This window comes from Callorhinchus milii, unplaced genomic scaffold, assembly GCF_018977255.1.
Source record: "Callorhinchus milii isolate IMCB2004 unplaced genomic scaffold, IMCB_Cmil_1.0 Scaffold2, whole genome shotgun sequence".
Lineage (NCBI taxonomy): Eukaryota > Metazoa > Chordata > Chondrichthyes > Chimaeriformes > Callorhinchidae > Callorhinchus > Callorhinchus milii.
This window is the reverse complement of record NW_024704743.1, coordinates 49,584,036-49,598,317: the sequence shown is the minus strand read 5'-3', so window position 1 is coordinate 49,598,317 and position 14,282 is coordinate 49,584,036. Positions and strand designations below refer to the sequence as shown.

At 40.1% G+C, this 14,282-nt stretch overlaps 1 protein-coding gene across 1 annotated transcript in view; it reads right to left on the bottom strand.

The window, feature by feature from the left end:
* Positions 1-14,282, bottom strand: part of dnah5 (dynein, axonemal, heavy chain 5) — a 123,374-nt gene that overhangs the window by 82,204 nt on the left and 26,888 nt on the right. Inside the window, exons 19-29 of the mRNA XM_042346968.1 lie at positions 13,679-13,880; positions 13,026-13,261; positions 11,793-12,011; positions 11,353-11,415; positions 9,925-10,163; positions 7,995-8,235; positions 7,267-7,466; positions 6,350-6,503; positions 4,722-4,885; positions 3,845-4,001; positions 1,366-1,578 (exon numbers count right to left, since the gene is read on the bottom strand). Coding sequence (XP_042202902.1) covers positions 1,366-1,578; positions 3,845-4,001; positions 4,722-4,885; positions 6,350-6,503; positions 7,267-7,466; positions 7,995-8,235; positions 9,925-10,163; positions 11,353-11,415; positions 11,793-12,011; positions 13,026-13,261; positions 13,679-13,880 — 2,088 coding nt within the window. The remainder of the gene's footprint in view (positions 1-1,365; positions 1,579-3,844; positions 4,002-4,721; positions 4,886-6,349; positions 6,504-7,266; positions 7,467-7,994; positions 8,236-9,924; positions 10,164-11,352; positions 11,416-11,792; positions 12,012-13,025; positions 13,262-13,678; positions 13,881-14,282) is intronic.

Here is a 14,282-nt window from a genome sequence, read left to right as displayed (position 1 = left end):
TGAGTTAGAGAAACAGTGCTTTAAAAAAGGCACTGTTTTGAGTTAGCAGGCCAATTTTGCACAATAAAATAATTTGATATCGCATCTCATCATATCATATTGTTCATATCAAAATTTCTCAAAGTGCTTCATGCAGTGAGTTTGTTTGACGTTTAGTGACTACTGTTTTGTCTACAAAGATGCAATATTTCCAAATGGAATAAAGCTCAGAAATGCAATGATTGAGCCTTTTTTTATATAAATAATAAACTATATGTAAGAATATTATTTGTTTAAAAAGCCATAGGTGGATAACATCACAAAATGTTTCTTTCAACTTTGATCATTATTTTGCTAATAAATGATACGCTGCATTTTGCCAACTAATAAGCTTATATAATCCATGACCAATCAAATAAATCAAATATTTGAAACAATAACTGCGAAGGTTCCCTTCCCTTCCCTTTGACAAACACTGGTGTTTATTTGATCCTTTAGTTATATTAAGAAATGTAGCATTTTATCAAAACATATACTGTATATTATTTTCTGAAACAGGTTGCAATGCAGGGCAGGGTGTGGAGCAGAGAATAGTAGCGTTTCAGGCAATGCCATAAGTAGTCTAATAAATAATAAAACAACCAAAATACTCATCCTGCGAATTGAGCACAATCATAGCATTATTTCCTTACTAAAACATTTATATTATTTGCCTTTACTATATATTTTTAAAACTGGGTGGGAAATGGACTTATTTTATTATTACTCAGAATAATAATCTTTGCATTTGATGCAGTGGCTTGAATGTCTGGAGGACTTCTCAAAGCACTTTCCAGGATTTACTGTAAAGTATAGTGACTGTCAATCTTGAAGGTAATTGCAGCAGAAAAAAAGTCCTGTGGGTGTGCTATAACAGTCAGAAGTGCTGTTCTTCTGGTAAGATGCTAAACCGAGGTCCCACCTTCCTGTTAAAGATCCCATGACAATATTTGAAAACCGAAGGGAGTTTCTTCCAGTGTCCTGGTCAATAATCCCCCAAATAAAATTGGGTATTCATTGAATGGCTGTTTGTGGAAGACTGTTTTCTGCAAATTGGCTTCAAATACACTGTATCCTGTGAAGTATTTTGAGATGTCTCTTTAAAGTGTCCCACAAACAGCAGTGAAGTGAATGTGCAATTTAATTTGTAAATTTTAATTTACAGATATAATTTTAAATTGAAAGTACCACACAAGAGACTCTTTACAAAATTGATTAATTGAGGTACTGATCATACTAGGCTATTTTTACATAGGGTGGGAGAATTTGAAGATGCAAGTTGCTACTTACTGTTTATTGTTTGTGCAAATAAACTGCAAGAGTATTGCAACTTTTTCAATCACATACCTGTGCAGGAAAATAGTTAAGAAACTCAATCAGTTGGAAGCTGGTGTCCTGAATGCTGGCAGATGCTGAGCGAATGATGAGATGGAGCGATTTCTGGGATTCCACCAGTAAAGCATTCAGCCAGACTTCAACGTTTCCTTCTGCCATGACAGGCTTATCCAGTTCAATGATTTCACCCTCACGTGAAGAAATGGCCAAAATACGGTCATACACCTGCTGATGCACAACATTACTGAAAGAACATTCTTAGTGCTGCCACTTTAGTAAAAAAACACACCCAGCATTGTACTTTTAAATTGACACAATCTAGTGTTAATGGAAGCGCTCTGGGTGAGGGGCACTATATAATGCAAGTTGTAGTTGTTGTTAATAGTATTATTACTTTCTGCTGCCAATACCTCCAGTGATTCTAACCAGAGGGAGTAACTCACTGATCAGAGGATTACCTCAGGAACAGAGGAGAGAACCGATCTGGCCACACAATGTGCACCTCCTGTTACCATGAAATAGAATAGATTGCGGCCATCAAAATAATGGTAAATAATAATCCTTGCATTTGATATAGACGTCTCAAATCGCTTCACAAAATATATTGTAAAGTAGATTGACTGTGTATTTTGTGGACAAAAGATGCCAAAGTACAGCTGCCAAAAGCCTGTTGTGGCCAGACCAGCTTTCCTAAAGCACCTTCCCTTCACATGTCGGAACAAATAACATGTTGAAAACAATAACCTTTCAAATCATAGAACAAGTTGAAGTTAGTGGTACATAATACACATATTGAAGGTGATAGTAGTGAACCTCCCAACCCTGTTCTCAATGGCGACCTTTGAGAAGCTGGGCCCAGGGTACTGGACCTCTGACACATGGCTTTCAGGTGTCAATTAATGGGATACCATTTACTCTAAAGCTTTCTGATTAATAAAAAGCCTGTGAACTGACAGTCAAAATCTATGTGTGAGAACTCCAATGCCTCGAATCAGGTCTTGGCCATCTCTACTGAGAACGGTGTTGGAGTATTCATCTTCAATAGATTCAGTATGATAAATATAGGACATATCAAAAAAACTGATGCCAAGAGCTAACAAACGAGATTTACAGTCCAGTGCAATTTTAATTCTTTGAACTGAATTACACTGGACCATAAATGCCTCTTATTAGCTCCTAGGGTGCAGTTATGTGCATCAGCCTGGCAGTTGGTAGCACTCTGAATCAGAAGATTGTGGGTTCAAGCCCCACATTGGGGCTTTGAATCCTCACAGGGATTGCTGGATTGTTGGAGGTGCCATACTTTGAATGAGACGTTAAACTGAGGTCTCGTCTGTCTGTCAAAGTGGACATTAAAGATCCCGTGGTACTATTCTCCCAGTGTGCACGGCCAAACATTCCCCAAATAAAATTGGTTATTCAATTCATGGCTGTTGGAAGGATATCGAGAGACATTGCTGTGTGCACATTGACTAGTTTGCCTACAAAATATACAGTCACTACATTTTACAGTACAGCCTGTGAAGTGCTTTGAGATGTCTTCCTGATCTGAAAGGCTGAGGTACACACTCCTTAGGCACTGATCCAGAGATATAATGTGACCTGATTGAGTTCACTTGTCTACTTAGACAATCTGCTAATGCCTATGCAGCCTTCTTTCCCCAAGTTTCTCCAACCCTCCACCTCAAACTTATCATAGCATTATTTCCTTACTAAAACATTTATATTATTTGCCTTTACTATATATTTTTAAAACTGGGTGGGAAATGGACTTATTTTATTATTACTCAGAATAATAATCTTTGTATTTGATGCAGTGGCTTGAATGTCTGGGGGACTTCTCAAAGCACTTTCCAGGATTTACTGTAAAGTATAGTGACTGTCAATCTTGAAGGCAATTGCAGCAGAAAAAAAAGTCCTGTGGGTGTGCTATAACAGTCAGAAGTGCTGTTCTTCTGGTAAGATGCTAAACCGAGGTCCCACCTTCCTGTTAAAGATCCCATGACAATATTTGAAAACCGAAGGGAGTTTCTTCCAGTGTCCTGGTCAATAATCCCCCAAATAAAATTGGGTATTCATTGAATGGCTGTTTGTGGAATACTGTTTTCTGCAAATTGGCTTCAAATACACTGTATCCTGTGAAGGTTTGCAGCACCACCCCTGTTTGTATCATCTGAGGGAACATCTTAAGGAACTTATACAAAGCAGCAGAGTAACAGCAATAACTTTATATAGTGCCTTTCACATTGGGAGGACAAGGTAAAAAAAACATACCAAGCTCAGAACAGCTGTTTAAGTGTTCTTCTACAAAGCAAACAGGAATCTCATTACAGAGTTCTCATTTGATTTTTCTTGGTTTAACAAGGACAGCTGCAGTCTTGAAAGGCCACAGAATTAGCATATAGATATAAAAAGGTGTTTATTAATAGCTCATATATTCATTGCGTGAGCTGGAGAAAATAAAAAGGGTTGTTTGAAATCACTACCTTACCTTTTCATGGAAGCTGACGGTTTTAATATTGTCAAAAACATTCAGCAGGTGTGCCTGGATTGTGTGAGAATCTGAAGCCTGACCAAGGATTTCGAGAAGTGCCGGGTCAGATACAAAAAAGAATCGAGGAAAAAGCAACCGCTTCTTCTCAAGGTACCTATAAGACCAACAGCACCAACAATGAATGGAAACACCACAAATCCAAGAGGGAGAAAATTCCATTGAAACGTGAGATATTATAACAATAATAAATAATAATCCTCGCATTTGATATAACACTGAGACGTAGCAAAGTGCTTTACAGGCTTTTACTGTTAAATCCTAGTGACTATGTATTTGTAGACCACCTCTATGATACATGACAAGATTGGTTTAGATGAAGAAAGTCCTTCTTCAGCCCATCTAATCTCATCCCTCCAGAATACCCACCCTACCGTCCTCCCATCACAGCATCAAGCTGCTTTTCATGAGTAGCCCATTTCTTTTTAAACTTTGGGATTTGCCAGATGGATCGTAATGACGTTTTCCAATTCTATACATGGTTATCTTTCTGTGTAAATGTAAACATTGCTGGTATAAACCGTTTTGAAACCAGAAAAAATAATTAACCTAACTGTAGACTTTCCCACATATTTACAATAACCAAGTCAAGCTCAAGCAATGAAACCAAAATCTGAGTTGATAAGCTTGATTGAAACAATGTGAACTCAACTAGTTTAGATAATAAGGTTGAAAATGCATCCGCCAGAAAAACAATAGCGGAAATGAAACCTTGAAAATGCCTCTCAGGACTTAATGCAGAACCCCATAGACTTCATACCCACCCACAGGAACTCAGTTCTGATCGGACATGCTATGCTATTGTCTTGCTTCTTACCCAGTCAGAGACTTTTGGCAAATTTCCAGTTGCTCCAGCAAATGAGGCAACAGCTGGCCCATGGTTTCATCCCCTACACAGCACTGCACCACACTGAGGGTCTCATGTGCCCGAGTCATGATCTTCACCCAAGATTTGTCAATGTTGGAGAAACGCTTGGCTTCCTGCAGTAAATACAACAACAACAAAATTACATTTATATGGCGTCTTTTACGTCGGGAGGATGTCCCAAGGCGCTGGACAGACAGAGTTATGGACCTGAGCTGAGAGTCGGAGTCGGGGAGGGGGGAAGCAGGAAGATCAAAAGCACGGTCGAAAAAGAGGGTCTTGAGATGGGTCTTGAAGGTGGCGAGGGAGGGGGCAAGACGGAGGGACTCGGGATGGAGTTCCAGAGGGTGGGTGCAAAGTGGCAGAAGGCCTGCCGCCGATATTGGGGTGAGCAAAGCAGGGGACATGAAGCAGGCCGGAGCCCATTGAGCGGAGGGAGCGAACTGGGTGGTAGGGGGTTAGGAGGTCAGAGAGGTAGAGGGAGCAAGACCGTGGAGGGCTTTGAAGGTGTGGACTAGGATCTTGAACTGTATCCTCTGTGTGATGGGAAGCCAATGGAGTTGGGAAAGGATGGGGGTGATAGGGTTGCGGAGCCTGGTGCAGGAGAGGACACGGGCTGCAGAGTTCTGGATGATCTGCATCAGTTGGGGAGGCCGACAACCAGGGAGTTTGCATAGTTGATCCTCGATGTAATGAAGGCGTGTATGAGGGTTTCGGTGTGAGATAGTGTCGGAGTTGGGCGACCTTGCGGAGGTGGGGGAAGGCAGAGCGGGTCATGGCGCAGATGTGAGGTAGAAAGGATAGTTGAGGGTCAAACAAGACCCTCAAGATTCCGCACTGGTTTGGTAAGGTAGAGTGTGCAACTATGGATGGTGATGCTGTCAGCACCTGAGGTGAGATTGTTAAGCACCTTGGATGACATGACATCCTCCAGACATGAAAGGCGCGATACAAATGTAAATTTGCAATGTTTTGTTCAGACCTAGGAATCCACTTCAATGACTCCAGAGAATGAAGTTGAGAAAAACAGAGGCATTTCCTTGTTTTTAAAAAAAAGGTACTGAATTGATCAAATGAGTGTGTTTAGCAGTCCACTGCCAATCCCCAGAGTCATTGGTAGCCCTGCCAGATGGTGATATTAATGGCAAGCTATGCTATTTCAACCCAATGCACACTCTGGGGTCCCCAAGCGTTGGCTTTTGCAAACCTGTGCCTAATACTTGTGCCTAATCAGGAGTTAGGTAAGCAGGAAGTGTCCCTCCAGAGAGCGAGTGCACATTCCATTCCAACAATCTATCTCTGAAATTTCCATGTGTAGGTGGGATGCATGGAACCCTGTTTGGTTTGGATACTCTTAAGCATAGTGAAGGATTTCTATATGTGTCAGACACACTGCTGATCAAAAGAAAAGGGGGTCATAGGTATTGTAAACATGGCAAACTTTGGCAGTTTTCGCCAGATGAGCATTCATTCCAGCCTGTGAAAAACTGGGAATGTGCTCCAGGCACAACAATGAACATCTGAGCCTTCTAACCACACTTGGACAAGGTCTCAATCTGCCACCATGATCAATGTCATACCTTTGGAAGTTGCTTAGCAATGTCTCCACCTACAAACACGGCCTCCAGGTAAATCCACAGGTTCTGTACAGTCATCCAGTTCTCAATAATGTCAGTCGTGTTTGAAAGATTGTGGACCCATTTCTGAATCTGCGGTTTGAAAGGAGTGTTGTACCTGACAAGAGAAAAGCAAAGAGAAAAAATAGCACAAAAAGCTCTCAAAATGACAACTGTCTCAGGAAAAATGATATCAACCACATTATCCAGAGTGAGCCAGAACAGCGATGTGGTTTGGGCAGCACTAATTTGGGAGAGGGGGCAGCATTAATTTGAGCCTAGCATTGTACTGCTGAGAGGTAGGAATGAGATTGGGAAGCTGAATTTTTGCTAAAGGAGGTTCCTATACACAATAGACACTGCCATCAGAAGGAAAGGTTCTTAACTACTTAACCTACCCCACGAACATCCATGTCACTCCTTCAGGACTTTTGTTATTGCATTTTGGCAACTTTCAGAAACCTCAATCCTACTCTGAAACCAACTATAGAGGCAAGATTGAGGTCGGTGAATTTATGCTTCCCATCCCTTTTATAATAACAATACGTGCACTTGATATTGTGCCTTATATGTCAGAAGAATGCCTCAAAGCACTTCATAAGATTTTACTATAAAATGTAGTGACTGTATTTTGTAGGCAAATATTGCAACTTCAACCCCAGTGATAGAGTACAAACACTCTAAAACGTACAATATGTACAAGAGCAAGCATTCTGAGACACTGCCCATGTAAAGGGTACTGTAGAAACACAAGTTGTGTAGACTAGATTTAATCTGTTATTGGATGGTTACAGATATTTTTAACTCAAGTTGGAGACATGTGTTTCTGTATTGAATGCTTGAGAAAGCTGGAGTTAAATAATGCCACTGATAATGCGTACCTGTTACTCATCAGTGAGCCCAAGATCATCAAGCTGTCCTCCATGTTAGCAATGATTTCTGATGTACTGTCTCCCCTCAGCAGCAGTTCGCCCCGTGCTTTGAAGCTGGCAAAGGTGAATGTTTTGTTATCCCACTCCCCTATGACCTGCTTCAGTTTCTGCTCAATGTCCTTCTCTTTCACTGCACTGATGCAAATATCCTGCAAAAACACAAGCAAAACAGAGAATTTCAACGTGGAGGCCCTTTATAATAATATTTTATGCAAATGTAAGTTTAGGCTATAATCAGATTTCTTTTGTTGTGAGGTTATCAAATGTACTGCCTCCTCAGTATTCCCCAGCCACACACTTGCTGCAGTGTATTGGGCAGTGAACTCTCTCACGTAGCCTGGCCAGCTGTTAGGATACAGGCAGTGGAAACATGGAAAATGACAGGATAAAAAATTTCTCACGGAGGCACTTGAGGCCTGAAAATCATGGTGATAACCTTTAGAAAATTCAGTCCTAATTTTGAAATGCTTCACAGTAATTAATTACTACTTCACAGTAAAGTGCAGTGACTATGTGACAGTCAATTTGCACTCAGCAATGTCCCCCAAACAGCCATGAAACGAATCACCAATTTTATTTGCGGGATATATGGCCAGGCACTGGGAGAAACTTCCTAACATAAAACAATGTACTTTTGCCAAGAGCATTGAATATTTTAATCTACAATATTAATGCACCTCAATTTCTTCCTTGTATTTCAGAAGAGGCGCTTCCATGATGTTCCTCAGCTTAAAAGTTTCACTTTCCACGTCAAAACTGTGCCCAGTGGTTTCTGCAATTCGCTTCCAATGCCGTAGCATCATGGCCTTATCAGACATGTGCTCGAGGAGTGGGCAGCACTCATTGAAGTCATCGATGGTTTGCTTCAGCTCCAGGTATGCTTGCCATTCTTTTAATGCACGTGGAAGCTTACGGCATCTGGAGTAAAAGAAAAAAATCACAGGTTATAATGTTGCTTGTTACGCAATGGTTACCACGATAATAATAATCCTTGCATTTGATATAGCGCCTTATCACGTCTTCGAGACATCTCAAAGCGCTTCACAGAATATACTGTAAATTGACTGTTTACTTTGTGGGTGAAACACCGCAGCCAATTGCACACAGCACTGTCCCACAAACAGTCGTGGTTTGAGGGACCAATTTTTTTAAAAAAGGAATTATTGCCCCTGGAAAAGTGATCTGGCAATCGACTAACAGGGATCCTACTTACTGCTAGGTGAACAGAGGGGTGTGGAGTAAGGAAACTTTCCCAATATTTCGTCCTGCCGGGAATCAAACCCAGGTCTCTCACTTGCGAGGCGAGGGTGTTAACTACTGAGCTGCAGTTCCAATACAATCTAACATGGCCAGCTTTTATTAAAACATTCTGTTTGGAATAAGCTGTGGACTGTGGACAATTTTCCTTTGCGTCTGTCGGAACATTGCAACAGCAATAGGCCATTCAGCCACTTGAGCCTGTTGCACCATTCTACGAGATCATGGTTGATCTGTACCTCAACTCCACCTTTGCCTCATATCTCTTTATGCCCTTATCTAACAAATCTATCCACCTTAGTCTTGAAAATGTGAATGGATCCAGCATCCACAGCCTTTTGGGGGAGAGTTCCAGATTTCCACTACTCTTTGCGTAAAAAAATGCTCCTGATTTCACTCTTAAATGGCCTAGCTCTAATTTTAAAATGAAGCCCCGTTGTTCTGGATTCCACCCAGAGGAAATAGTTTCTCTGTATCAACCCTATCAATCCCTTTATTATTTTAAAAACCTCAATCCGATCACTCCTTAACTTTCTAAACTCAAGGGAATACAGACCAAGTTTATGCAACCTGCCCTCATAATTTATCATTCTGGTATCATTCTAGTGAATGATACAAAGTTGCAACGGGCAGTGACTGGATTGTCTGATCTTGCATTTTTGACTCGCAAGTGTGAAAAGCGCTATATAAATGCAGGTTGTTGTTGTAGCTTGGGTTGTATTATTCAGATTCACAAATAATCTTAAGCACGGGTTTCCATAATCATAATTTGCTCCTCATACACAATAACCATTGTTTTACAGCCACAACTGTTCACGTTGGAGAAATGTTTGTATGTTTATATCATTTTCATAATATAACAATAATGTTGTTTCAGAAAAACACAGGTTAAATTTTGTGGTCACCCTTTATGCTGACCATTCTTTTACACATTTAGATTTTCCACTTTAGCTGCTTTGCTCATAATAATAATAATCCTTGCATTTGATATAGCGCCTTATCATGTCTTCGAGACGTCTCAAAGAGCTTGACAAAATATATTGTAAAGTGAATTGACTGTATATTTTGTGGGCGAAACTAATATAATAGTATCTTTGTCCAACTCCTGTTGGGGTTAACTAACATTTTAACATTCACTCACTTACACTTGGCTACTTGGCAATGACAGAGTGAGAAAATAAGACTGGAGAGTGAAACAGACAGGTATAAGTAGACACAACCAGAGAGTAAAACAGACAGGAGGTGGATTTTGCTTTCCAGATTTCTCCCCAATCCCCAATTTGACTTTCCAAGTTTTGTGAATATCACAAATTAACCCCTGATTTCGGTAATAAACAAACATGCAGTCACCTGTGCTGGAATTCCTGAAGTTCATTGTTGATTCTGTCTATGTTGACCTCTGACCACAGGATGTCGTAGTAGCTGCTGACCGTATCGATCACATTGTTGTAGAGACCGTACAGCTTCTGAAGCAAAGCCAATTGTTTTCTGATATCCAGTAGCTGAGAATACTGAGTGACAGGCAAACCGAAGAGCTCCTCACCACCGGTGTACGTGATATACTTGCGAAATAAATTATCAAATTGATTCTGGAAACAAAATAAAGTAAGCATTTTGTTTGTGTTCTTTCAATGCAATATTAGTTTTAAAACAGTTTACAGTAGTTGTCTTATGCATGAGCTTACAGGAGCAGAATTCGATATGCATCCAATAGTGACACCAGTGCACTAGTAACACAAAGCGTCAGTCACCAACCTGCTGTGTCCTAAATTGCTGAAATACATACATGGACTTTGGACTCACCCACAGTCCGTTTCTAATGACACAAGAAGTGATCAGAGACTGGGTGTCCCAAAGAAAGTTAAAAATTTGTGCACCTTTGCTATCAAAGACTTTTTAATGACACTAGGAGCTAAGCATATCCTCAGCAATTTCACATTATCCTCAAGATACTGTGTGAGATTCCCAAACTGTGGGGAGACCTCAATCAATCCGTAGGAGTCCTGGAGCTCAGTGGTTAGAGCACTCGCCTCGCAAGCGAGAGACCTGGGTTTGATTCCCAGCAGGACAAAACACTTGCATTTATAAAACACCCTTCAGGTGGGGCAGCGTCCTGGAGCACTTAAATATAATACAAATAATACATCCTCTCAAATACATTGATGCTTTTTATCATTACCACAGTTTCGAGTGATGAGTTCCACCTTCCCACCATCGTTTGAGTAAAGAAGTTCCTCCTAAATGTTACAGATCTCACAAGATCAGTTTGGATGAAGAAAGTCCCTCAGCTCATCAGATCTCATCTCTCCAGAATACCCATGTTTCTGTCTTTCCACCATTGCATCAAGCTGCTTTTATAAATGACTCTAATATCTTGGCTTCAACCACTCTTCAATTATTAATTAACCTCTGTGTGAAATCTGTTACTGGTTATTTTATATTTATGCCTTCTCATTTTGGGACTCACCAACAGATGGAAACAGCCTATTAGCATCCACCATATTGAATCTTTTCATAATCTCAAAACACCTCTACCAGGCCCCCTCTTAATCATCTCATCTCCAGAGAGAAAATCTCTAATCAGTCCAATCTTTCTTGATAGCTGTATTCACTCATCCCTAGTAATATCCTTGTGAATCTAAGCTGTACTTTCTTGAGGTTATGCACCTTTAGTTTCACACAAAGGCTATTGGTTAACAGGGAAGTCAATTGAATACATCTAATTACTGTCAGGATTCAATATTCACAAATTCTCATTTATACTCCAATATACTGTACCTGAAAAATGATAAGTCTGTCACTGGCATCCTGTGGGGCCAAGCCAATAACCATTGGTCCATCCTACAGTAAATTAAATGAAGCAAAATTCAGTAACTATTCAGTCATCCCACTGTGGAATCGGCACACATTCACAAAGTTTACAAGACTGCAGTGTTTCAAAATGTTTAACACTAACAAATTATGACCTACCAAACATTATATATATTTGGGGCTGTTGCCAGGCAGCCAATAAGCAATTTAAAACGTAAAAAAATATATGTTTTGGATATGAATTTTAAACCCTGATATGAATAACAATTATGAAAAGTTTCCAATCTGAATTATATTATTTACAAACACACTGAAATTAAACTTTAAATACACAATATATTTCCAGTACTCAAACTGCAAGATTCAGTGGTCGCTTTCTAACGTGGGTTTCTACTTTTTCTGTGTACCTTTTCATAGTCTGCATAAAACTGACTGCAGTCTTCAACGAATATCTGCACATTGCTGATGAGGTCTCCTCTAAAATTCGGCTGCAAAGCAACCAGTTCATTCTGAATCTCATTTGCACGCACCAGCAGTTTTTCCCACGTGTAACGCAGGGTATCTACCTTCTCAATCTCTTCCTTGGCCACAAGCAATTCATACTTGTTTAATGTTGCATATGACTCCTATCAGTATGAGAAGAATCAGTTATTACCAATAGTTATTAGTTATTTGTTAACACAAAAGATAGTGAAACTGATCATCATTAATGCACTTGATGAATACGTTCCTTGTGGAATGTACAAAAACCTTACTAAGAATCCAACTTCCTCAGTAAGTAAAGAAGTTGGGGTGAAAATTACAATATTTGATGTGTTAATTTTAGCAACAAATTAAATACAGGAGAAAAGCCCATCCAGCTTGCTTCACAACAAACCATTTTATGGCCTATATACTTCAACCTCCTCTAATCCGAGTCCTCCGCACCACCCTCGGCAGCCGTGCCTTCAGCCACCATGCCCCGAGGCTTTGGAATTCCCTTCCTCACTCCCTTCGCCTCACACCCTCTCTCTATTTTCAGGTTCCTGCTGAAGACCTTTCATTTTGACTGCGCCTTTGGTCACCTTCCTTCCCATCCCCCTGGCTCGGCCCCGGGATCCTTTACTGTGAAGCGCTCTGAGACGTCGTCCGGTGTGGAGGGCACTATATAAATCCAAGTAGTTGTTGTAATCGCACTTTGCTGTCTTATACCTTAAAATATTCATTCTCTGAGTCTCTAGCCATTTTCCTCTGAAATCCTACAATTGATTTGCCATCCATTGCTTTTACTCCAACTGGGAGCCCTAGCTTGGGGGAGAGGGGGAGAGGAAAAGGCGACCAAAGCACGATTGAAAAGTTAGGGCGAGAGGGAGGGAATGTAAGATTTCACAGCTCAACATGGTGGGGGCAGATCGGGCAGGGGAAATGAAGTCGGCTGATTTGCTGAGTGGAGGGAGTGGGAGACAGTAGGGTTGCAGGAGGACACACTGGTTTGATGGGGCAAGGCTATGTAGGGATTTGAACATCAATAACCTGGTATTGATGTAGTAGATTGTTTCTATCTTGTGCTAAATATTCTCTTACAGCTTGATTTCCCTCCTGGATACATGCAATTCAGATAGTGGATACCAATATAGATGTATAGTCAAACATTGGGCTACCTCAATGGGCCCCACTTGGAAGTCAATGGCAATCTGCTGCTCTTTGATTTCTTTGAGGGCAGCCATTGCTATTCGAATGTCATCCAAATCCTTGATTGGTCGATTCAGTTTTTTGCTGGTTTCCTCTACGAATGTAAAAATGTTCTCCATCTCGTTGCAGTATTTCTTGTTACAATGTCGACCTAAATAAGTTATCCAGGCCTTAGTTTCTGAAGTTAACGCCATCTTAAGATCAGCTGAAATAAAACAAATGTAACACAATAAAGATTTGCTGATAGCAATTGTCAGATTGAAATGGGTCTTATAAAAAGCGTACTACTCCATTTGGCTCAAACCAGTAAAAATAATAAATAATAATAAAAAAAACCTTGTATTTGATATTGTGTCTTATCACATTGTTGAAACGTTTCAAAGCACAGCTTTTATTATAAAGTGTAATGACTGTATTTGAAGTCAAACATGGCAGAGCATTTGAGCACAACGATCCACAACCAGCCATGAAATGCATGACCAGTTTTGTTTCGGGAGATTGTTGGTCAAGATAACTTAGGGAAAGCATGACAAAATCTAAAACAAATGAATTGTATTCCATTTTTTAAAAAATATTTACACAAGTGAAAGCATGAATGTTAGCCAACAATGATTAGAGTTACCAGTGTAAAGTGCCAGTGCTCCTACACAGATGTATTCAGCTTCAGAGTTGATCTCGGATTCCAAGTCTCGAAAGTAGAGAATCTGTGATTCAAACTCAGACAGCCGAGGGTTTCCCTTCATAAAGTCCTGAATGAACTCTTCCCGCTCTCTCTGCCAGATGTGATGATAGCATTTGAATTGTTCAAGAGCAGTAAGCACCTCCTTTAGTAAAAAAGAAGCAATAAAAATAAACAGGATCTGAGTCAATGCTACGATTACAACTGCATTTGAACAACAAGCTAGTTCACATCACTCACCACTTCCTCCACGAAGGATTTATTTTGGTTTTGCAAATAAGCAAACAGTTTGAATAATTGGGCGTCACAGAAAATTCAAATTAAAATGTGTTCTATCAGGAATTGTACTGTTGTTAGAATATGATATATGTAATGAAACGCTTTAAGGCATGGCCGCATAAAATTGTAAACGTTAAGTTGTTAATCTTGTTTATATGAATCAAAATGGCGGATAACACCATTTTGTACTAGAACCATCACTCAACATCTGTTAATAACATAAGTTGTTTTTGTCTGGTTAAGAAGAAATGGTCAACATGAAAAGTTG